The sequence below is a fragment of the Carcharhinus amblyrhynchos genome, chromosome 6, assembly GCF_965287045.1.
Source record: "Carcharhinus amblyrhynchos chromosome 6, sCarAmb.v2.hapA, whole genome shotgun sequence".
NCBI lineage: Eukaryota > Metazoa > Chordata > Chondrichthyes > Carcharhiniformes > Carcharhinidae > Carcharhinus > Carcharhinus amblyrhynchos.
In genome coordinates, this window is record NC_137329.1 from 24,855,596 (window position 1) to 24,880,165 (window position 24,570).

General features: G+C 41.5%; 2 protein-coding genes across 2 annotated transcripts in view; one reads left to right on the forward strand and one right to left on the reverse strand.

Moving 5' to 3' along the window:
• Nucleotides 1-24,570, reverse strand: part of bmal1a (basic helix-loop-helix ARNT like 1a) — a 127,416-nt gene that overhangs the window by 75,086 nt on the left and 27,760 nt on the right. The window lies entirely within an intron of this gene.
• Nucleotides 77-24,570, forward strand: part of LOC145343756 (USP6 N-terminal-like protein) — a 111,966-nt gene continuing 87,472 nt past the window's right edge. The window contains exons 1-7 of the mRNA XM_080190053.1: nucleotides 77-143; nucleotides 2,663-2,770; nucleotides 4,590-4,782; nucleotides 7,821-7,946; nucleotides 19,743-19,866; nucleotides 21,754-21,823; nucleotides 22,885-22,999. Coding sequence (XP_080046179.1) covers nucleotides 99-143; nucleotides 2,663-2,770; nucleotides 4,590-4,782; nucleotides 7,821-7,946; nucleotides 19,743-19,866; nucleotides 21,754-21,823; nucleotides 22,885-22,999 — 781 coding nt within the window. The 5' untranslated portion in view covers nucleotides 77-98. The remainder of the gene's footprint in view (nucleotides 144-2,662; nucleotides 2,771-4,589; nucleotides 4,783-7,820; nucleotides 7,947-19,742; nucleotides 19,867-21,753; nucleotides 21,824-22,884; nucleotides 23,000-24,570) is intronic.

The window sequence follows — 24,570 nt, forward strand, 5'->3', positions numbered from 1 at the left end:
CTGCTCGCTCCTTTCTCTGCTCTCATTCATTGACGTCTTGTATCTTGATTCACAGCTACCCTAGCGTCAGTGCTTCCAAGCTGGAATCGTGGCAAGAAATGCTTAACAACTGGAATGAGGCTGGTGCGTCATGCATGGATAAGGTAACAGGAATATGACAGACTTCTGAAAATGTTTTTTTTAAAGTCAGCTGTGGGTGTGTTGATCGTATGTGGGATGATGCTCTCTTTCCTTCCTGGCCTCAATTTTTCCTCAATTGAAGGTCAGATCTGATCCATTTGGCTGAGCAACTCTTGGCAACTATCAGTATTATAAACGCCAGGAAGAAGCTTGCCTGGGGGTGAATCATCATAGTTTTTTTTCCTTTCGAGGAAGGAACTTGTGGAATATTATCTCTTATTTGCTGCTGCACTGGATATCCCCTATTAAAGCTCATTGATCCTTTCAGTAAGACTCAACTCAGATGGTTTACCAATTCATGCACATGGTGATGTGAAAATAATTGACTTCACACCCATGTTTTACCAGACTGGCAGCAGGAAAGGGTCAGGCAGGGACCAGGTCTTTCCAACATCCAAGATGGAGGTAATTGGATGGGGTCTTGCTTGCCCCTGAACATTCTCACTCAGTTGTCCATAAAGTGGTATCTGCAGAGACATAGTGATGGTGGGAACAGAGAAAATAATATTTCATTACCCTTGGTAAATATTTGTTAATCAATCCTCTGTTTTGGGAATTGCATCCAAGGAATTGAAATGGTAGAAAAAGTGGGAAATCGTAATGAGTGGGAGGATGGGGTGACACAGTGGTTAGCACTGCTTCCTCACAGTACCAGACACCCAGATTCGACTCCCAGCTTGGGTCACTGTCTGTGTAGAGTTTGCACGTTCTCCCCATGTCTGCATGGGTTTCCTCCAGGTACTCTGGTTTCTTCTACAGTCCAATGGTGTGTGGATTAGGTTGATTGGCCAAGTTAAATTTACCCTAATTTTGGGGGAATTAGCAAGGTAAATATATGGGATTATGGGGATAGGCTGGGATTGTTGTCGGTGCTAGCTCGATGGGCCGAAGAGCCTCCATTTCTAAAGTGGTTGAGTGCGACAATGGAGCGATAAGTGGGAAAGAAGGAAATACTGAAACTTTTGTGAGGGGGGTTGTTGTTTAGATCTCCCAGCAGTCAGCTGGAATAGTTGGTCATAACTCCTAGAAAGCAATGTGAACAAAGGACCAGTTACTGACAACTCTAGGTGACACCCCAAAAGAAAACAAAGGGCACTATGTGGTTTTAAAAAAATTACCAGAATTCAATAGATTTTAATATCCATAAGGAGTTGCTGAGCAGAAAAGGGAAGGTTGGGTCCTATGATAATTAATTTAAGATTTTTGAAACTATTATTACTGTGTAAAGCCTTTTTTTTGTGTCTGTGTGTACTTCTATTTTGCTTCCCTTTATTTCTTAATAATCATTTACTTTACTATAACATCATGACAAGTAGTCGGGACATCATTTTCAGATTTGAGAACCTCTCCACACGCTATGCAAATTACAAAAAACCATTTTGGTAGATGTTTCAAATTTCCCTTCTGGGATTTGGCAGCTTGGCATTTACCATCAGCTGTGCCATAACAAATGGGTGTTTTCTCAGTGCAGAACAGTAGGTTGAGACAGATCTATTCAATGTGAAATAGTAGAACCAAATAGAATCCAAAATAGTAGAATGAAAGGACGTGGTCTGTGATTGAATGGGATAAATTCAAATTAATCCATGGAATAATATTTAATTTAATGGTGGGTCAGTCCATGGAATGGGATCCCTGAGGAGACAGGTTGGGATAGAATGCTGATTATTTCAATTGTATTTTGTATTGGCATTGTGAGAGGTGTGAGACAATATATATAGTGAGTGTAGGGAGCTTGGGAAGAACAGGTGACTTTGGAGCTTTGATCCCCAGAGCTCTCCAGTAGTGGAGGTTTCCCTTATCTCAACCTGGGTCCATTGTCGTCCAATGATAGGAATTGACTACTATGATTAGTCAACAGCTCCACTGTTGTTGGATCATGGACTATTAGAATGATAGAAGGTGAACTGGAAGGGGTTTGAGAATCTCTCTAGACCCCTACAATTTTGATTGTTTTTAGAAGCTTGTTGCAACTGAGTGCCAGTTAAGAGTCAAACAATGTTGGTGTGGAATGGAGTTACAAATGGGCCCAGATTGCATAAGGGTGGCTCTTTCCCTAAAGGACATTGCTGAATGAGTTTATACAATGATTCACTCATAGTTCATCTTTCATGGTCACTTTTACTGATCCCTGCTTATTATTTCCAAATTTAAAAAAAAAACTTGATTCAAATTCTCAAACTTCTTACAATGTGATTTGAACTCTTGTTCTACACCTTCTTAGTCCAGACCTCTGGATCACTCTTGATATTTAAATGGAGAGTGATAAGACTCTAGAGCTCTCAGGATCTTGCCTTTATCTGCTCTGTATGAGGGAGGGGAAGACCCTCCCTGATCCCTCAGCATGGTTAATTCCAAAACCCACTTTACTTGCAAAATAATTCATGCCTTGTACATCGTTCTTCACTAGTAAACTGAAACTACAAGTTGATCATTTTGTACAGGAGAGTTCAGAGTTATATTTATTAAAACTTCATTTCAGATGCATAGCTTCCTCGAAGCTGGCGTTCCTATAAAACTACGTGGTCATCTGTGGAAATGCCTTCTGGGTAGTGATCTAATTAAAGGAAGCAGTCTTCACTCCTACCGGGTAAGGAAAAGTTTATTTTTGACCTTAAGTGAGACATTTTAAATTAAAAGCATTTTATCAATCTAAGTACCTCGATGGAGATTATTGAAAAGAAAAAGATATATAGCACCTTTCGCTGGTGCAGCGGTACTTTCAATGCAGAAGTAATCCAGAGACCCAGGGTAATGTTCTAGGGTTCCAGGTTTGAATCCCACAAAGGCAGATGGTGAAATTTGAATTAATGAAAAAAAGCTGCAATGAGTCTAATGTCGACCATGAAAGCATTGTCGATTATCATTTATGAAAACTCATCTGGTCTGCTTCTGGGGAAGAAAATCTGCCAGCCATACCTGGTTTGGCCTACATGTCGCTCCAGGTCCACAATGTGGTTGACTCTTAAATGCCCTAAGAAATGGCTACTTGATTCAAGAGCATTGAGGAATGGACAGCAATATATCCTGGCCTAGCCAGCAGTGCCCACATTCTACGAATGAATAAAAAAAAATCTGGGTATTCCAGACCACCTTCCAGATAACAAAATGTAGTTGCTGTTGTGAAGTAGGAAAAAATAGTTAATTTGCGCAAAGCAATCTCCCACACGCAGCAATATAATAATGACCAGATTTTTGATTGATGAATAAATGTTGACCAGGCACTGTCAACAGAACTCCCTTGCTCCTCTGCAAAATAGTATCATGCCTTGAAAAGGCAAATGGGACCTCGGCTTAATGCCTCACCTAAAAGACAGTACTTTCAACAATGCAGCACTTTCCCAGGACCGCACGGGAAATCTCAGCCACTTGTTCATCTCTGGATTGGGATTTGACCTTAGACCTTGTGTCTCAGATGAGACTGCTACTCTCTTAGCCACGGCTGACACAGCTGAAAGTCAAGCTATTGACTCCAAACCTGAGCAATGTCACAGGAATTGCATGTGTAATTTTTAAAGTGAAGGTCATCAATGCAAAATTCATAAGGTCTAAAGTAAATAGAAAATTTCACTGTGTAAATCTGTTCGAACCACCATCATGATGGTTGCACCAACATTCGAACTATTGCTGCTTGACAGACAACAAACATTTTTGTTTGACTTGTTAGTTTTTGCTTATTTCGATACAAATTTCGGGGCAATATGAAATGAATTGATCACCGTGAGAGTTGGCTCAATGAAGAGATTAAATTAAGGTTGCTTTCTGATGAAGGAGAGAAGGTGACAGTGTGACACTTGAATCATCTGTTAGAATAAGGATATTTAAACTTCAACCTCCATTTATTCCACTCCTCCCTACCACCACCACTATCACCCCATGTACTTGCCACATAAACTACAAGTGTATCCTTTTTTAGGATTTATCCAATTCCCTGTGGAAACTTACTGTTGAATCTGCTTCTAACACCCTTTCAAACAGTGTATTTTAAATCATCCTAACTCACTGCATAAATGTTATTTTTCCTCCACTCGTCGTTTTGTCCTTCTGTCAACCAGCTTAACTCTGCCCTCTGGTTACCAACCCTTCTGCCAATAGAAACAGTTTCCTCTCATTTACTGTAACAAGATTCCTCAATTTTGAACGCTCCTAGTCAATCTCTTTAATGTTCTTCTCAGAGCAGTAAAATTTTCTAGCATCTCCAGTCTTTACTGAGGCCCTTCATCCCTGGTACCATTCTAGTACACCCTCTGCAACCTTCTGTAAGGCTTTGGCATCCTTCCTAATGTGTAGTGCCCAGAATTGAAAAGTTTACTCCAGCTGAGGCATAACTGGTGTTTTGTTGAGGAATACTTGGGAGTGAGTTGATATACAAATGCCTTGGCTTAAGAACGGCTTAACACTTTTCATAGGAGTATGTGCAGGAACTCCGCAGTCAGCTGGCAAGCCTTGGTGTGAATGAGTATGGAGTGCAGGTGGCCATTTCTACACTGGACAATGCGGATAAAGAGAGGACAGAAATGGACAGCAGAACTCGCAACTTGGCGCCTAATCGAAACCCTGATGTCACGATTGAAACGTTGAGACAGATTGTCCTCGATGTTGGTAAGGTGGCTGAATAGTGTGAAAGTGATGGTTCTATTTCTTTTGTCCACGTGATGAAGCTCAAAGGACAAGGGGTGGGGGGAAGGGAAGAGGGGGGTGGTGGCTGGTTGTGAACCCTTGGAACTCTCTGCTGCAGAGAAAGTACGTGGATGCTCAGTTGTTGAGGAGATGAAAGAATGAAATCAATCTTTCTGGATACTTGGGGAATTAAGGCTTAGGGGAATGTGACCTGCCATAGTTGAGCAGGTTGCCGGGGCCAAATGGCTTATCCTCATCTCTGTTTAGTTTTTCTTATGTCTTGGGTGATGGCATTTACAGTTGGGCAGTCAAATATATGGTATATGACCTGAGCAGCTTAGTCTCCATGCTGCCATGGTGATAGGTAGTCCATATATTAGAATGGGGAAGCGTGGGCTTCTGATTGTACTAGGAGGTTCTATGAGATCATTGACTGTTTACAAATTGGCTATTGTTGACACACCAATTAACTCTTCAGGCAAAGAGAAAATTATAATTCTCACTGGATTTAATGTTAGCCCATCACCCCCACTATCCCTTGCACACATGTTATATTTGCCGAGATAGTAGATTGTTTATTCAATTACTAGTGTATGCCAAAACATGACTGGAACATGTGAACCAGTCACCTTGACCATTCTGGCTTGAAGTCAGCAGCAAACTGTCTATAGCCAAACTCACTCCATCATTTCTAGAGACAAAAGATCAGTGGGATTAGTTGAGAATCAATACAAGACTACGAGCACAAAATGGGCAATGGGATCTTTTTGGAATTGATAGAGTTATGGGAAGAGAGCAGGACACTGGGATTAGTTTGGGATTGATACAGGGCTACAAGGCGAGAAATGAACAGCCAAATTATTTTGGGATTGATGCAAGACAATAGGGGGAAAAGGATGGTCACAATCCTGGAGCTCCCTCTCTGTAGCAATGGGTGTACCTGTACTTCATGGGTTGTCGTGCTTTGAGAAGTTGCTCACCACCACCTTCTTGAGGGCAATTAGGGATGCTGCTTTTGCCGGTGATTTACCCATGAGTAAATTAATTAAAAGAAAACCATTTGAGATTGATACTGGACTATAGGATAAGTGTGGAGCCATGGGACTAATACAGAGCTGTAGGGGAAGAGTGAGGTTTCAGAAGGTTGGGGCTGAAACTCAATAGAGTAAGTTCATTTTAAATGGCGTGGTAATCAGTACAATGCCAATTGTCTGCTTTGTCCCAGAAAGCAAGCAATTTAAACTGTTATATTGGCAAATAATTGGAGATTTTAAAAAGTCAAATTTTAATTATTCCTACTTTGCCTTTCGTTTTTGTCTTTAATTTCTCTACCTGGGCCTGATTTCGTTCAAATTCACCAAATTCGCGTTCCATTGTTCTGCTGTTTTTTTTTCTCACCACTTGGGTATTTGGTTAAAGTGGTGATTGTTGGCCCCTTTGCTCTCTCCACCCTTATCAACAAATTCCAGGACAAATTATGTTTGACTTAAGGGGTGCAGCAAAAAGTTGAACTAACAAAGTACACTGCAAGATGCCCCACTCCAGCAAAAGTTGTGCCAACATTGTCTTCGCCCCATGTTTCTTTGTCTAATGTTTTCTCTCACTATTTCTAAGTAAGCTTTTATTTTGCCTGAGGGGGAAGTAGGTGCATTTGATAATATCAATTTCTGCAGCCCTTAAATAACAATAACTTGGTAAACAATAATTTGTTCTGTGATTCATTACGAGACTTTTAGTACAAATAAAAACTATTATCCTTTACATAGGAAATGCCTTAAAGCCGCTTTGCAGGAGCACATTCAGACAGATACATGCCCCCAGCTGTGTTTTAAGCAGTTCCTTTCAAAAAAAAGAGAAATTTAAGGAAAGAATTCCAAAGCTTAGGATCTTGGCAACTAAAAGCATGGCCATAACTGGTGGAGCAAAGGGAGTTGATGTGCGAGAGACCAGAACTGAAGGGCTACCAAGCTCTTGGGTGGTACAGTGGCACAGTGGTTAGCAGTGTTGCCTCAATGCCAGGGACTTGGGTTCAATTCCAGCCTTGGGTAACTGTCTGTGTGGAGTTTGCATGTTCTCCCTGTGTCTGTGTGGGTTTCCTCCCACAGTCCAAAGGTGTGCAGGTTAGGTAGATTGGCCATGTAATATTGTCCTTTAGTGTCCCAAGGTGTGTAGGTTAGGGCAATTAGTGGGGTAAATATATGGGGTTACAGGGATGTGGGATGGGTGGGATTGTTGTTGATGCAGGCTTGATGTGCCGAATGGCAGCCTCCTGTAGGATTCTATCTTGGGGTTGTAGGGCTGGAGGCTATTAGAGGTTGAAAGATCAAGGCCATGGAAGAATTTTAATACGAGGATGAGAATTTTAAATTTGAAGCATTGCTGGATTCTGAGTCAGTCTAGGTCAACAAAAACATCTGCGATGAGTTAACAAGACTTTGTCTGAGTTAGGATGCAGGGAGCACAGTTTTGGATGACGTTACAGCACACAAAACAGGCAATTCAGCCCAACAGATATGCTTTGCGTGTTCAGCTCCAGTTCATCTCATGCTATTAACATACCCTTCTATTCCTTCCTTCCTCATGTTTATTTGGCTTCCCTTATATGCACCTAGGTTATTCTTCACTGCAACCACACCATGTACGAGCAAGTTCTTCATTCTCTGGGTGAAGACATTTCTTCTGAATTCCTTGTGTAGAATTTATTAGTGACTGATTTATATTTATACACTTAGATTTAGATACCCCACAGTGCAAACATCTCCTATAACTATCAAATTTATTCAAAATCTTATTGGGTAACTGCTCAGTCTTCTCTTTTAGACAAAAGAGCCCAGCCTTTTCAATCTTTCCTGATAAGTTCTGACCACTCTGTTTTGTATCACCTCATCATCTGAATTTATTAGAACAAGCCCATAAACATCAGGTTTTTATATGCGTAAATATTCTTATTTACATGTAATGTGTAACAGACAATTTTTTTGAGTGCAGCACATTTTCTAATATTGGTCTTTTCTGTGCAGAAAGATCATTTCCTACTCACTGTTCCCTGATGGGTAGAAATCCAGAAGCTAAAGAGGGACAGGCAAAGCTATTCAGGATCCTCTCTGCATATGCCAAGTATAATCCTCAAATAGGCTACTGCCAAGGTAAGAAATACAACTACTGTCACAGCTATTCAGTGCATCTTTAATGCAGAGTCAACATTTGAGGGAGCATAATCTCTGTCACCATAACGTTACTGGGCATCAAAATTGTTAATAGTAATCAGAATGGACTGTCCTGAAAGTAAGAATGAAATTGCACCCATGTAGCTCCTTTGCAACCAACATCACTAAAATAGATTATCTGGTCTTCATTACATCACTGTTTTTGCGATGTGTGCAAATTGGCTTCTGTGTTTTCCACATTTTGATTTGATTTGTCACATGTATTAGCATACAGTGAAAAACATTGTTTCTTGAGTACTATACAAACATACTGTTCATAGAGAAGGAAAGGGAAGAGTGCAGAACTTAGTGTTAAAATCGTAGCTAAATCTAGAGAAAGGTCCATTCAGAAGTCTGATGGCAGCAGGGAAGAAGCTGTTCTTGAGTTGGTTGATATGTGTCTTCAGACTTTTGTATCTTTTTTCCCAAAAGGAAGAAGGTGAAAGAGAGTATGTCCAGGGTGCGTGGCATCTTTGATTATGAAGTAGCAGGAAGTATAGACAGAGACAATGGATGGGAGGCTGGTTAGCATGATGGACTAGGCTTCATTCATGACCCTTTGTCATTTTTTGCAGTCTTGGACTGAGCAGGAGCCATACCAAGTTCTGATCCAAGCTGGAGTACTGTGTGCAGTTTTGGGTGCTGCACCTGCGCAAGGATATTTTGGCCCTGGAGGGAGTGCAGAGGAGGTTTACTAGGCTGATACCGGAGTTGAGGGGATTGAGCTATGAGGAGAGGCTGAATAAACTAGGCTTGTACTCGTTAGAGTTTAGAAGAATGAGGGGAGATCTCATTGAGACGTATAAGATGATGAATGGGATGGATAGGATAGAGGTGGAGAGACTCTTCCCGCTCAAAAAAGACAGTAGGACTAGGGGGCACAGCCTCAAGATAAAGGGGAGGCGGTTTAGAACGGAGTTGAGGAGGAACTTCTTCACTCAAAGGGTGGTGAATGTCTGGAATTCTCTGCCCGTTGAAGTGGTGGAGGCTGCCTCGCTAAATATTTTTAAGAAGCGGGTTGATGGGTTCTTGATAAGAGAGGGGATTAAGGGTTATGGGGAGAGGGCGGGAAAGTGGAACTGAGCCACGACAGATCAGCCATGATCTTATTGAATGGCGGGGCAGGCTCGAAGGGCTAGATGGCCTACTCCTGCTCCTATTTCTTATGTTCTTATGTTCTGATGGTGCATCTGTAAAAATTGGTGAAAGTTGTAGCAGACATGCCAAATTTCCGTAGCCTCCTGAGAAAGAAGATGTGTTGATAGGCTTTCTTAACTATAGCACCAGCATGGAGGGACCAGGCTAAGTTGCAGCTGGACACCTAGAAACTTGAACTCTCGACCATTTCCACTTCATCCCTGATGTAGATGGGCATGTCCTCCACTAAGCTGCCTGAGGTTGATGACTTTCTTCTTTGTTTTGTTGACATTGTGGGAGAAATTATTGTTGCACCAGATTCTCTATCTCTTTCCCATACTCTGCCTTATCATTGTTTGAGATCCAACCCACTGTGCAAATTTGAAAATTGAGTTGATGGGGCATTTTCGTCACACAGTCATAGGTGTATAAGGAGTATAGTAAGGGGCTGAAGACAGCCTTGTGGGGCACCAATGTTGAGAATGATCATGGAGGAGGTGTTGTTGCCTATCCATACTGATTGTGGTCTGTGGCTTAGGAAATCTAGGATCCAGTCGCAGAGGGAGGTGCTGAGTCCCAAGCCATGGAGCTTCGTGATGGATTTTTAGGAATAATGGTGTTGAAGACAGTGCTTTCGTAAATAGGAATGTGACATAGGAGTCTTTGTTATCCAGGTGTTCCAGGGATGAGTGTAGGGCCAGGAGATGGCGCCTGCTGTGGACCTATTGTGGCAATAGGTGAAGTGTAGTAGGGGAGTAAAAAACAGAAAAAGTTGGAAGTAGCTAGAAAATCTGTTAGGACCAGTAGGAAACAGTACAGCAATTGGTGAAGGAACTGGAGTAAGAGCATGAAGATGTGAATAAAAAGTGTTGAGAGAAAAAGCACAACTAGAATTCACAACAGAAGTCATAGCATGGAATTTGAAGAGCCAGGGAAATCCCACATAATGGATGCTATCAGTTTTGTAATTAGTGAGAGAATTGGTTGTCTGAATGAAGCACCTCAAAAATTTGATCCAGAGCGCTCATGTTGGATATCCTGTATCATTTACTGCAAGAGTCTCAGCTGTTGAAGCAGAAATTAGAACAGAGATACCATTCACTCGAGCTATATTGGGAATCTTTGAGAAATCCAACTGAATGATCAAACTACTAGTCTTGTAAAATATATAAATGAGCTTGAGAAATTGGAATTCTGCAGAGAGGCAGAAACTGCCTGGTGTTGGAGGGTGCTGAGGAGCGCATGGCAACGGACAGCCCAAAGAATGAACGAACACAACTGTTGGAATCAATAAGCGTTTAAATATCAAAAAGGGGAAAAAGAAACAAAGAAATAGAGTTCAATGGAACTACAGCAAAAGGAACATGTCAGTTCTCTGAGAAGGGAGAGATTGTTATCAAAGGTTGTTAGAACGCAGTGATGGATTCAGTTTTGGAAGAAATTCAAACAGATAAACTAAATGGATTGCAAAAGCAGGGCAATGGATTAAAGAGTGACTGTGATTGTCTTCAAGAGAATGTTGTGCCGAAAATAAAACTGCGGTGCTTTGAGGAAGAACTCTGACGTGTCTGTCAGTAGCAGAACGTTAAGTTGGCAAAAAAATGTCAGTCGACTGGAAATTTCTTGCAGAGTGCTGGAAGAAAGCTCAAACCAAACTGCAACTGGTGGAGACAGGTACAAAAACCAAGGGGTGAGGGTGCAGGGGGGGAGGAGGAGGATGCTTGGAATAAGGAACAACTCAAGTCCAAGCAGAAGATTGGTGGATACAGAAGATGGAAGGTGGGGATTGGGAAACAAAATCACTCAATTGAAGAAGTTCTGCCGGAGAAGATGAGACAAAGCAACAATTTGGGCAGAGGAGGAAATTAAGGTTACATGCCAGAACAAGATTGCTGAAATGGTCAAACAATAGAAAGATACAAGAACCAGTATAATAAAATGATAAAATGAGAAAGATGCCAAAATTAAATGCTAGGAAGAGAAGGAACTCTATCACATGACTCAAATATCAAAAATAGAGTACTACAACCACTTCCTTCACAAGTGACAGACTGAGTTTCTGAGTGAACTGTCAAGACATCAGACTTGTGTTGTATTTTGATAGTACTTGCATTGTAAAGTGAGGTGTGTGACAGAGAAAAGGTTCCAATGGTGGATTGGAGCGTGACATTTTCCACAGAGTTAAATATATAGTCTTCGGTCAGCACAGAGATTAGGACGGAACTTGGAAAGCAACAGCCTATGTGGAAGAATACCATGCAGACCATATTTGGAACAGTGCATGGCTGAAGCCTACTACTAGAAATATGTTAATTGCAAGCCTTAAGCTCTCACCATTGAATAATCAATATATCAATTTACAGATTGAATCATAGACTGCTACAGTGCAAAAGGAGGCCTTTCAGCCCATCAAGTCTGCACTGACCACAATCCCACCAAAGCCCTATTCCCATAACCCCATAAATTTACCCTAGCTAGTCCCCCCTGACGATATTGGGCAATTTAGCATGGCCAATCCACCTGACTCGGACATCTTTGGACTTTGGGAGGAAATCAAAGCACTCAGAGGAACTCGTGCAGAGAGAATGTGCAAACTCCATGCAGATATTGACCCAAGCTGGGAATCAAGCCCAAGTCCCTGGCGCTGTGAGGCAGCCGTGCTAATCACTGTGCCACCCAAAGATGTCTAACTTGTATACATAATGTTTATTTAGAATGTGGGTTGAATAAATCAATTTGAAGATTGTGTAAAAGGTTAAAGGAGGATTGATCTTTTTAAGACAGCATAGTAGAAGCAGATCACTTAACAGAGTCCTCTCTGTTAGAATGCATCTGACAGCAATGTAGTCAACTTGTAAAGGCTGGAGTAATGCCTCAGGCAGCCATGGAAAGGATGTCCTGAGGCATGGTACACTGGGGAGACCATGCAGACACTACGACAACAGATGAATGAACATCACTTGACAATCACCGGGCAAAACTGTTCTTTTCCTGTTGGCTAACACTTCAGCGGTCACAGTCATTCTGTCTCTGATCTTCGGGTAAGCGTTCTCCAAGATAGCCTTCATGCCACACAACAGCGCAGAGTCGCTGAACAGAAACTGATAGCCAAGTTTTGCACACGTGAGGACAGCCTCCACCGGGATTGTGGGTTCCTGTCACATTATTTATAACCCCCGTGACTTGCCTGGGCTTGCAACATCTCACTTACTGTCCTGTCCAGAGACAAAACATTAAGCATAGGTAAAGAGATGTGTAATCTCCACTCACATTGTCTGCACCTTTTAAGACTTGATTAGCTGTAAAGACTCGCATCCAAATCAGTATTCTGTAAACTGAGTGTTTGTCTTTATATGCCCTATTTGTGATCAGAACTCCCCACTCACCTGATGAAGGGGTGGAGCCCCAAAAGCTAGTGGCATTTGCTACCAAATAAACCTGTTGGACTTTAACCTGGTGTTGTGAGACTTCTTACTGCAACAGCTTGTACATAGTTTCTTGTAATCAATAAACATCTTTTGTTCCTAACAAAGCCTGAAGCCTGTTGATAACATCCAAAGTACGCCACGCTATTACAGGTTCCTAGTGTAGTAAGGAAAGATGGGGGGGGAATTATACAGTAAGGCATTTTGCTTCACGCTACACTATTTCAACCTACGAGGGGTTTCTACTTTTTTTGGATATAAAAGGGGTTTTCTTTTGTGGACATAAAATTTAAGGGCATGATGGCAAATCTAAGCAAAATGTTAATAATTTGAGCAGCTACAAATGTGCCCTGAAGATCTTTCCCTGTTGTTTCTGCAATCCCAATCCACTGGAGGAAATACACAAACTTGGCTATCTCTCTATGCACGTATATGTAGCAATGAGCCAAAAGGGGGCAATGGTGTTCCAGCTAATAGAACAATCTCTTGCGATCTCTGCACAGTTTGCACACTCAGCATTTTAGAGAAGGCCAAAGTATTGTGGCTTTCACTTTGTGGATAATTAATAAATTCCTTTAAGCCTTTCAAATATTAAAGTTTTGGTCTCATATTCAGCTGACAGTATATTCAAGTACACAAGGTACACTTGGCACTGTCCTGCGTTGTATATTGTTGAGGTAGAATCCTGGTTGCCGGTGAATTCATCCATCCTTAATTAATGTCACAGTGTGAGGAGCCTGACAGGTGGAAATTCAGCTGGGAAAGTTCAAGTAACTGGACGTTGCTAAGCCATCATGACCAAATATCAGAAGTGGGAATAGAAGAACAAAGGTGAGCTGAGACACAAAGGGAAAGAGAGTACAGTTGCGGGAATTAGTGGCACCCATTGCAAGCTCACTGTGGAACCTAGTGGCAGCTTGAGTGTGTCTATGTTGGAAGCAATTCTGTAAATTATTGCTATAAAATCTTAAGTCCACAACTAGGGAGCATTGCTTTAAAATTAGTGGTCACCCTTGTACGACAAAGATGAGGAGAAATATTTTTGTAACACTCTGCCTCAGCAGAGGGTAGAAGTGGGATCACTGAATATTTTTAAGACAGAGGTAGGAAGATACTTGTTAGACAAGAGAGTCAAAGGTTATCAGACATAGATGGAAATGTGAAACTCGCACAACAGATCAGTCATGACCTTATTGAATGACAGAGCAGGGTCAAGGGGCCAAATGGACTTATTTTGTATGTAAAACTTGCATTTTCATACAATCCTTCCCAGCCCTTCGAGCCTGCATGGACAACAATCTTCCTGACACTAAGGGGCAATTTACCATGGCCACTTAACCTAACCCCTGTGCACATCTTTGGACTGTGGGATGAAACAGCAGCACCTGGAGGAAACCCACACAGACATGGGCAGAACATGCGCACTCCACACAGACCGCCACTGGCCAGAATTGAACCCTGGGTCCCTGGCATTATGAGGTAGCAGTGCTGACCACTGTGCCATAGTGCCTTTAACATCACAAGATGCTTTACCAGAGCGCTAATGAAGAAAATTTGATAATGAGCCACATGTGGTATTAAGACATGTGACCAAAAGCTTGGTCAAATTGTTAAGTTTTGAGAGGTACCTTAAAGGAGGAGAGAGAGAGAGAGAGAGAGGTGTAGAGATTTAGGGAGAGAATTCAAGAGCTCAGGGCCCAGGCAGCTGAAGGCACATCTGTCAATAGTGGAATGATTAAAAATCAGGAATTTTAAGAGGTTGGAATTAGAGGAGTGCAGATATCTGGAGGTTGTGTGTGGTGGATGTGATCGTGGTTTTGAAGGAGGGTTCAGAGATTGGGAAGGATGAGGCAAAGGATGGATTTGAGCACAGTGATGCAAATTATAACTTTGAGGCATTTGTTGACCAGGAGTCAGAGGACATATGAGAGTTGGTGTAGGTAAAAGGTAACATTGCCATAGCATAGATGACCATTGGCTGCTGTCCCCTTGGAGGCAGAGAGCTGACTGGCGGTGATTTAACAAGTTGGTTACTGCCCCTCAGGTGAAGGGCAAAGTTGAGAAGGCAGGACCTTCATGAATAACCCCAGCCAGTGTGGGATTTGACTTTGTTCTGTATCATAAACCAGCTGACCGGGCTAACTGACTTTCCAGTGCTGGTGTATGTACGTAAACTAATATACTGTCCCTTAGTTGCACCTTGAGCTAGCTATTAACAAGGTGTGCTTAACAGGAGAGTGTACAGAGTCTAAAATAGAGCTGCAATTTTCTATTGCTGATTCAGCAATCTAAAGTCTCTTTGACTGCAACATTGTGGAGTTATCTTTCAATGTAGTAAAGTATCCTTTCCAATATTGCTTTTACTGACTTGTGCTCTTCAGTAATTTTAAAAACCTTGTTGAAGTTCAATAGCTTGAAAACACTGGTGAAATTAATGTGCAGATTGCATTCTAATTGAATAAGGATAAATAAGTTTTGTAAGATATTCTTTTATGTGATTTGTTCTCTTAAAGGAAGTTAGAGAGTGGTAGATGCAAAGCATTTGGCAGCAGTCAATGTCTGTGGCTGCTCACAAGCTGGGGATTCCAAGTCTAAGATACCACAACCCATTGACACTTAGTGTGGCAAACATTGAGGAGTAAACTGTTAGAGTAACTGTCAGTCATTAAAATACATGTGAAGAGAAAAATGGGAAGAATTTCTACAATGCATTTCATGACCACAAGATGTTCGAAAGCTCTGTTTCAGCTAGCTAAACAATTTTCCATAGGGTAGACCATTTTAATGTCTGGAACATGAAAGCCAAGACTCTCACATTCCCACAAACAGCAGTGAAAATAATGTCCAGTTTATCTGTTCTATTTTTGTGACATTGGCTAATATACATCCCTCTGCTAAGGAGAACTCCACTTTTCTTTGAAATTGAGATGTAAGACACAACAGCACTGAAAGCACACAGGTTCTTTAACATCTCATCCATAAAACAACATCTTTAATCATGCAGTACTCCTGTTTAATTGTAAATCAGTTGGGTATTAATTGTATTTGAGTGGTAGGTATTAATTGGGGACTTGCCTATTCTCATTTCTTTGGAAACTGGCTGAAAGAGGGTTTTTTTTTGTTGGCACTGTATGGTATGTAACGTATGTCTTTGCAAATAAAAGCTTTTTAAGTGAATAAAGATTAAGCTCCAGTATTCTATCCTTCATCACCTGGCTATCCGAGTTGTGACAAGTACTGCAATGTTTTGAGCGTCAGCCTGGATTATGTGTTCAAGTCTTGAAAGTGAGACTTGTCTTGAAAGTGAGACTTGAACTCTCAACCTTGTGGCTCAAAGATGAGAATGCTGCCCATTGAACCACAGCTAACATCTCCGATAGTAAATTGCAATAATTCTGGAGTACCTTAGACTTGCGATTGACAGCTTTCGGATGACTCTCACTGTGGGATCCTAGTTGCCCTGAGATGGGGTTTGTGGACTGTGTGTCCATTACTGTCCAAAACAAGAGAATTACGATAGAGAACAAGGAAATGGCAAAGCAATTAAACAACTCTTTTAGCCCTGGGAAATGTTGATTGTATAAAGGGACCTGTGTGTTGGGTGCACCAGTCATGCAGGTGCAGCAAACTGTTCAGAAGGCAAATGGTATGTTGGCCTTTATTATGAGAGAATTTGAGTACAGGAGCAAGGATGTCTTACTGCGGCTGTACGAGGCCTTCGTGAGAAACACCTGGATTATTGTGTCCAGTTTTGGTTTTATCTAAGAAAGAAGGTACTTGCCATAGAGCAGTGAACATTCATCAGACTGATTCCTGGAAGGCAGAAGTATCATGTGAGGAGAGATTGGGTCAACTGGAATTTAGAAGATAGAGAGGAGATCCAGTTGAAACATATAAATTCTGACAGGGCTGGACAAACTGGACACAGGGATGTTGTTTTCTCCGGCTAAAGGGCCTCTAGAACAAGGGTCACAGTCTCTAGATAAAGCGTAGGCCATTTAGAACTGAGATGAAGAGAAATTTCTTCATTCAGACGCTGGTTAATCTGTAAAATTGTCCACCATAGAAGACTGCAGTGACAAGTCATTGAATATATTTCAGAAGGAACTATATTTCTGGACTTATGGAGAGAGCACAAGAGCAGATAGCGATAGAGGAGCAGCCATGGTATTAAATGGCAGAATAGATCTGAAAAGCCAAATGGACTTATCTTCACAGTTTCTACGTGGGAGGTTTTTTTTTAATATTGCCTTGGTTGACTGCCCTCTGCAAGCAGAGGACTTGTCTGCTCCCATGTGTTTGGGCGTCATTAATATTTGCTCACTGGCAAGGCTGTGATTTATTACTCAACACTAGCTGTCATCTTGAAAGGGTGATGGTGAAAAGCCTCCTGAATTACTGCAGCCCTGTTTGGTGTAGGTACACCTACACTGCTGTTCGAGAGGATGTTTCAGGGTGTTTCACACAGCGACATTGAAGGAGCGACAATATATTTCCAAGTCAGGATATTGTGTGACTTGGAGGGAAACATGCACTTACTGCCCTTTTTCCTCTGCCAGTGAGAAATATTAACAACACTCAAATTCATGGGAGCAGACAAGTCCTCTGCTTGCAGAGGGCAGTCACCCAAGGCGATATTAAAAGAAAACCACCTACGTAGAAAATTCAAAGTTTCATAGGTGCTGTTGGCGAGTTCCTGCAATGTATCTTGAAAATGGTGTACGCTGCTGCCAAAGTGCACTGGCGTTGGAGAAAGCAAGAGATTATGGTGGTGGATGGAATGTCAATCAAGCAGGTTGTGCTGCCTTTGAAGGAACAGAGGAATAAATAGTTCAGATCTTTCAGTGTCCAGCAGTTCAGACGTCCATCTGATTTATTCATTTTTGTGCCTAAAACATGGTGAATATTCAGAGCACATCTATTATTATCAACATAGCTCAATGAATAGCATTCTCTTAATGGATGCTGGATGGCCAAAGCTGCAGTATATTGAGCTGGAATATAAAACTGAGGCTCCAGTTGTTAGCTCAAATAGGCCGAAAGGATTGAATTGGGACCAAAGAGCAGGGCGTTCTCATGGTTGCTGAGCCAACATTCCTCCTTCAGTCAACACCTTTCACTCATTGCTATGTGTGGGGCTTTTCTGTGGGTAAACTGACTTGTAAATTTGCACAGTAAGAAGTCTCACAACACCAGGTTAAAGTCCAACAGGTTTATTTGGGAGTACAAGCGAGACTTCTTACTGTGCTTACCCCAGTCCACATCATGATCTCCACATCATTGTAAGTTTGCCTACAAGGAACAACAATTGTAATTCACTGGCTGTGTTGAGTTTTGGGATGTCCTGAGTATGTGATAATGTTCTTTGAAGATGCTCTTTACAGCACACCTCCCCCACTTACCCCAGGAGCAAGCAAGAATTTTGATTTTTTTTTTGTAGTGTTTGAATGGGGTAGGCTCTGAAGTGGCAGTAATGGAAGAATTACCTACAGTGGAAGTTATACTCTGAAAGATGGAAACAATTTTGTGAAGTTGTGACAAACACACCAAGCGTCTAACAATTATCTGGCCTTGCTTTGAACCCATACTAAGGGCATAAGAAATGTTTGTTGGAAGAACTCGGGGCCTAGATGGCAGAGGGCTGTGGCAGATTACAGAGATAAAAAGAAGAGAGGCCGTGGAGGAGTTTAAGGACAAGGGTGAGAATCAAAGTGCTGCTTGACTGAGAACTGATGTAGGCTAATGGCCCCTTGAGCCTGCTCCCCCGTGCCATGAGTACATGACTTGTCTTCTACTTTACTCAGCTTTCCTGCGCTGTTCTCATATCCCTTATGTGATACTAAACTCACTCAATTCATTTTATTACCTGCACTTCGAGCCCAGCTTTTGGGTGCCTTAGTTTAGGGAAGACATGCAGATCATGGAGAAATTATAGAAAAGCTTTCCCTGGATGGTGCCAGGGCTGGGGTGATTTTAATCTTGAGTGAGGAAACTGCTGACTGGTTGATGAAACAGGAAGTTAATAATCTGATAGAAGCGTCCTGATTCATTTAAGGGTTTTGATAAGGGCAACTGGAGAAAATGTGGCTGCTGAGCTTGTAGTTGGAATCATAGAATCAAATGGTATAGTGCAGAAGGAGAGCATTTGGCCCATTGTGTCGAAAGAGCTATCCAAGTAGTCCCACTCTCTCTGCCCTTTCAGGTAGCTGTGTTTATCTGATTCCATGTTTTATTATTCAATCTGTTTCTATTGCTCTTTTTCAGACTCTTCATTCCAAATCATCATAATCCATTGCCTAAGTCTCCCCATCTCTCCTCTGATACTGTTGCCAATTATGTTTACTACCAAAGCCATGATTACAAAAACAAAGAATATAGAACATAGACCCCTACAGTGCAGAAATAGGCCCTTCGGCCCATCAAGTCTGCACTGACCACAATCCCACCCAGGCGCTATCCCCATATCCCTACATATTTACCCGCTAATCCCTCTAACCTTCACATCCCAGGATACTAAGTGGCAATTTTTAGCATGGCCAATCAACCTAACCCGCACACCTTTGGACTGTGGGAGGAAACCGGAGCACCCGGAGGAAATCCACACAGACACGAAGAGAATGTGCAAATTCCACACAGATAGTGACCCGGGCCGGGAATCGAACCCAGGTCCCTGGAGCTGCGAAGCAGCAGTGCTAATCACTGTGCTACCGTGGGAGAGACCAAGAGTAATTTTCTTCATTGTAGAAGGTTATTGGGGTGTAGACAGGGGTAGCAGACTCCAAATTGGCTTTTAAAAGGGAAATAGATAAATATAAACAAAAAAAAAGTTCATGGAGAAAGCACAAGGGGAGTGGGATTAATTGGGTAATTTTTTTCAGAGCTGGCATAGCCGTAACAGGCTTCTTCTGTGTCGCATAATCATATAGAGGTAATTTTATGGTTCAGATTTTATTGTTTTACCCCCTCCCCGATGTCAATCTTCGAAGTCATTGGAAAATATAATCTGGCAGGGAATAAACAATCTGAACTCACCCATCTTCCGGTGGTTGTCAGTTAAAATTACCCCCCCTGAATCTTGTTGATAATTTAATTATCAATTATTTCACTGTAATGCTCGCTGCTTTTTAATGACTCCTGCATCCAATTTATTTTTCAACTTGTTTTGTTTTGCCAGGAATGTCCTACATAGCAGCCATGCTCCTAATGAACATGCAGGAAGAGGATGCTTTCTGGGCTTTGGTTGTCCTACTAGAAAAGCCCATGTACCTGGCTGGATTTTATGAACATTCGTTAGATACGTATGTCATTCGGGCCTATCACAAATACCGTGCCTCTCACTGTGGTGCTGTTGTTGTTACTGCATCTTTTTGTACCTGTCACTGAGAGTGTGGTCTCTGTTTCCTGTTCTCAAGTGCTGCTGAAATGTAATTTGTTAAGGAATCAAATTTGAAACCGTAATCACAAAGATCCAACCACAAACTCCACTTAAATGGAAGAAAGAAAAACCTTCATTTCTGTAACACTTTTCATTACCTCATGAAGTCCCAAGAACTTAACAGATATCACAATAATTGGAAGTGTAGTCACCCTTGTGATGTAAGAAACGTAGCAACCAATTTATGCAGAGCAAGTTCCCTTAAATCGCAATGAGTAAATGACCCAGAAACTTTATAAACTTAAGGTCATCTAACACTCTCCTGTTAATGTCTTAACACACACACACGGACACACACACAGCCTTGTTCACCCCTTGTCACCATGCCTGCTAGCCTGCATTAGCTCTCAGTCAAGCGGCACTTTGATTCTCACCCTTGTTCTTAAACTCCTCCACGGCCTCTCTTTCTATCTCTGTAATCTCCCACAACCCTCTGCTGTCTAGGCCCCAGGTTATTAAACATCTCCACTTTCTATTGGCCAATGTTTATCCCTTTACCAACATAATTTTAAAAAGCCGAATGATCTGGTCATTATCACTTGCTGGTTCAGGGAGCTTGCTGCGCACAAATTGGTCCACTTTTCGATTAAATACAACATTAGCTCCACTACTAAAGCATCCTGAGATTGTGGAAGGCACCAAATTAAATGCAAGTCCATTTTCGTCCTTTCCATAATGTCCTCGAGATGCCCAAAAGCAACTTGCCGCCAATTAATTACTTCTTTAATTGTAGTCACTGTTTTTATGTAAACACAACAGCCAATTTACACAGCAAGATCCCACAACAGTCTGCATTTTCAGGAGTTAGTTGAGTAACAAATGATGGCCTGACAAGCAGGGAGTTCTACGCTTCTTTTAGTCACCTGATCAGTCAGACATTTGACATCTCATTTGAAAGATAGCACCTCTGACACCACAGCTCTTTGGCAGTGCTGTACTGGGAGTATTGACCTAGATTATGCCATCTAGTGTCTAGAGTCAGACTTGAACCCATGATTTATTAAATCAGAGAGAAGAGCATGGCCAGATAAACCCAGGCTGACTCCTGGCCAATGTGCTTTCCCTCCATGAACCCAGGCTGATCATCTGGCCTATCTGGGTGACCTTGCTGAGTGCAATTTAGCTGTACCCTTTGCCCACAAAATAACACTTCCAAGCAAATTAATTACTTCTACTAATTAATCCCCCAAGTTCAATAATAAATGTGACTAAAAGAAGCATAGAACTCCCTCCAAAGGAGAACTGATACTTTTCTTGTATTATTGGTTTTTCTCCCGTTTCTGCCACTTACATTCATGAGTCACCAGCAGTTCAGAGGCCTCCTTTTGCCTCGCTGAATGTGTAGTGACAATCCAAAAAAGATCATTGTGTGTGTGTGTGTGTGAGAGGTCTCAGTTCGATGCTGATGTGGGGACTTTGTTTTTAGACACAGTATGGGTTCTTGCAAATCACCAATTTTTATCGCCCCACTGATGGATGTCATAGTTTCAGGTGCCTGAACCCCAAAATGTGCAATTCCTTCTTTAAATATCTCTGCCCCTCTCCTCCTGTCAGACCCTCCTTTAGATCAAGCTTTTGGCCACCTGCCTTAATGTTTCCCTATTACATTCGGCGAAACGATTTGGTTCCACAACTCTCTGTGAGGTCTCTTGGTTGGCTTTATATTGTTAATGACGCTATATAAGTGTACGTTCTCTTAACTCGTGCTGCATTGCAAATGTGTACTGAAATGTAACTGTTTGTTTTGCAGAATTCAAAGGCACGCCAAAATCTTTCAACAGTTGCTGAAACATCGAATGCCCTGCCTCTGGCAACACATGGTGAGGACTTTATAATGGGTCTGCAGCTTTTATCGCAACCCAGTTTCCCTCAGGTTTAGTAAGTGGTCTGCCTTTCTCGAGCAGAGACCCACCTTGTTATGCAAACGTTTTGTGTGTTTTCTGAGCTATCCATCATGGTTGGGGATGTATGGAAAGGCTGCAATGCATGCTGGGATTTGAGGCCCTCTCTAGACTAAACCACAAAGTTGTGGCATGAGTAATTTGTGTAAGTTATCCAAATTTAGTGATTAAATGACTGCCTTTCTTAACCAGTTGCCTCTTAAACTAGCAAGAGACCAGATATGTACCAAAAATTCCCTCCTTTATTCAATTAGTATTTCCTGTTAACTCTTACCCATGATTTTGCTTCTTAACCCCCATGATTCCACTATTGTGCCTCCCTATCTGCTGTAAACAGAGCCTCTGACCTAGATCATCTCCTCATTCTCTGCTCCTTAAGGTCACTGTGTCATCTTAATCACCAGTCTCCACCTTCTTCCTCTTTTGTCCTTCCCAGTTTTACTAGACCTTCAATCTCCTGTCTCCTACACACCCTATTCCCTTATCCAGTCAATATCCGCATTCTCCTGAATATCTGTCAGGGTTAATATAGGGTGGGCAATCAATGCAGTCTTGCTAGTGTCACTCACATCACAAGACGAAAAATGTCTTTTTTTTAAACGGTGGAGGAGCTAATAGATTTGATGTCCAGATGCACAAACACAAAGCAAACAAAAAGAGTAATGTAATTTTATCTTTATCTCAAAGGCATGTCATGGGGAGGAAATGAGGGAATTCAGGAGAAACTTCATTGTCCTGAGAATTTGAAATTTGCTACCATAGGAATAGTTGCGAATCATATGGATGCATTTAAACTTCAGCACAAGCCACTTGGGCTGAGTGGCTGGTTTCTGTGCTGTCGGCTCAACATCAGTTTGAATCGTAATTAATTGTCACAAAATTAGAATTGTGTGATTATTAACAGTGCTAATGGTTGAATGTTCCTTTCTGTCACATTTTTGGAAACAGTATTAATTGATATGCTATTTAAACCCTGGCAGGAGAACTTGGAAGTGGCACCGTTACTGTTCATCACCACTTGGTTCCTGACCCTTTTTACATCCTTACCTTGCTGGGATTCGGTGTTGGCCATCTGGGATCTAATCATTCTGGATGGTAAGAGCAATATTCTAAAGCAAATATCAGTGATAACCTTTGGATTTATTATTTATACCAACCAGCAAATAAGATGGACACAGAAAATGCACAGAATAGTCAAGTTCACATACATCAATATAAAACAGAATTTAAATAATTTCCCCACAATAACACAATGCTGGTGTTATAAGCTACACAATGATACTTTTTGTATAGAAGCAAAAAGGGTTACGGCACAGAAGGCCATTTAGTCCATCATGTTCGTATGTGTTCTCTGAGAAAGCTTGGTCCCATTTCTCTTCCTTTTTTTCCTTCTGATCTTCTGCATTTTTCTTTTTCAAATATATTTCTATTTGCCTATTTAAAACTACCATGAGTTCTGCTACCATCAACATTTTTGATCAGGAGTTCCAGTTTCTGACAACCCTTTTCCTTTGTTCTCTTGAAGATATATTTAACCCTCCAAAGATGTGCAGGTTAGGTGGATTGGCCATGCTAAATTGCCCCTTAGTGTCAGGGGGATTATCAAGGTAAATATGTAGGATTACAGGAATAGGGCCTGGGTGTCCTAAACCTGTCAGTGTAGGCTTGATTGGCCAAATGGCCTCCTCCTGCATTGTAGGGATTCTATGAAAATACTTGCTCAAAGTCCCGCCATTCCCTTGTTGTCCATTATTAATTTCCCCGTCTCACCCTCTAAAAGACCAATGTTAACTTTAGCTACTTTCCTGTTTGTATAACTAGAAGCTTTTACTGCCCTGTTTTTATACTTCTTGTTAGGTTATTCTCTGATTCTTACCTCTATCTCTATATTTTTTAGTCATCCTTTAGGAAAATTTTCGAAGTCAGCAATCTTCAATTGTACAACTAATCTTCACAGTATTGTACACCTTTTTCAATTTAATACTGTCCTTAATATGCTAAGTTGGTGCATCTTCCTTGTAGAATCTTTCCTTCTCAACAGAATATATCTTTTGAGTTACGAAATATCTCCTTAAATGTCTGTCACTGCTTCTCTACGGCCTTAGCTTTTCCCAGTCTACCTTCATACCTTTGTAATTTCTTTTATTTTTGATGTGGAGATGCCGGTGTTAGATGGGGTGGGCACAGTAAGAAGTCTCTCAACACCAGGTTAAAGTCCAACAGGTTTATTTGTAATCATGAGCTTTCGGAGCGCTGCTCCTGATGATGCTTGTGTTTCCAAATAAACCAGTGGGACTTTAACCTTGTGTTGCGAGACTTCTTACTGTGCTTTTATTTAAGCTTAAAAGACTGGATTCAGATCTTCATTTCTCATTCTCAAACTGAATATGAAATATTTCAATTATGTTCATGCTTCCCAAAAAAATCCATTACCAGGACCTTGTAGTTAATCCTGCCTCATTATCTATTATCTAAAATAGCCTGATCCCTGTTTGGTTCCCTTAGTATTCTTCTAAGTATGTAACTTAAGAGGGGAATTCAGTGGTGATGGTATTCCCATGTATCTTGCGCTTCTAGGTGATAGTGGTCACAGGTTTAGAGAATACTGTGGAAGAATCAATTCCAGCCTCCTGGACTACCTGGATCCACTACAGTTTGCCTACCAC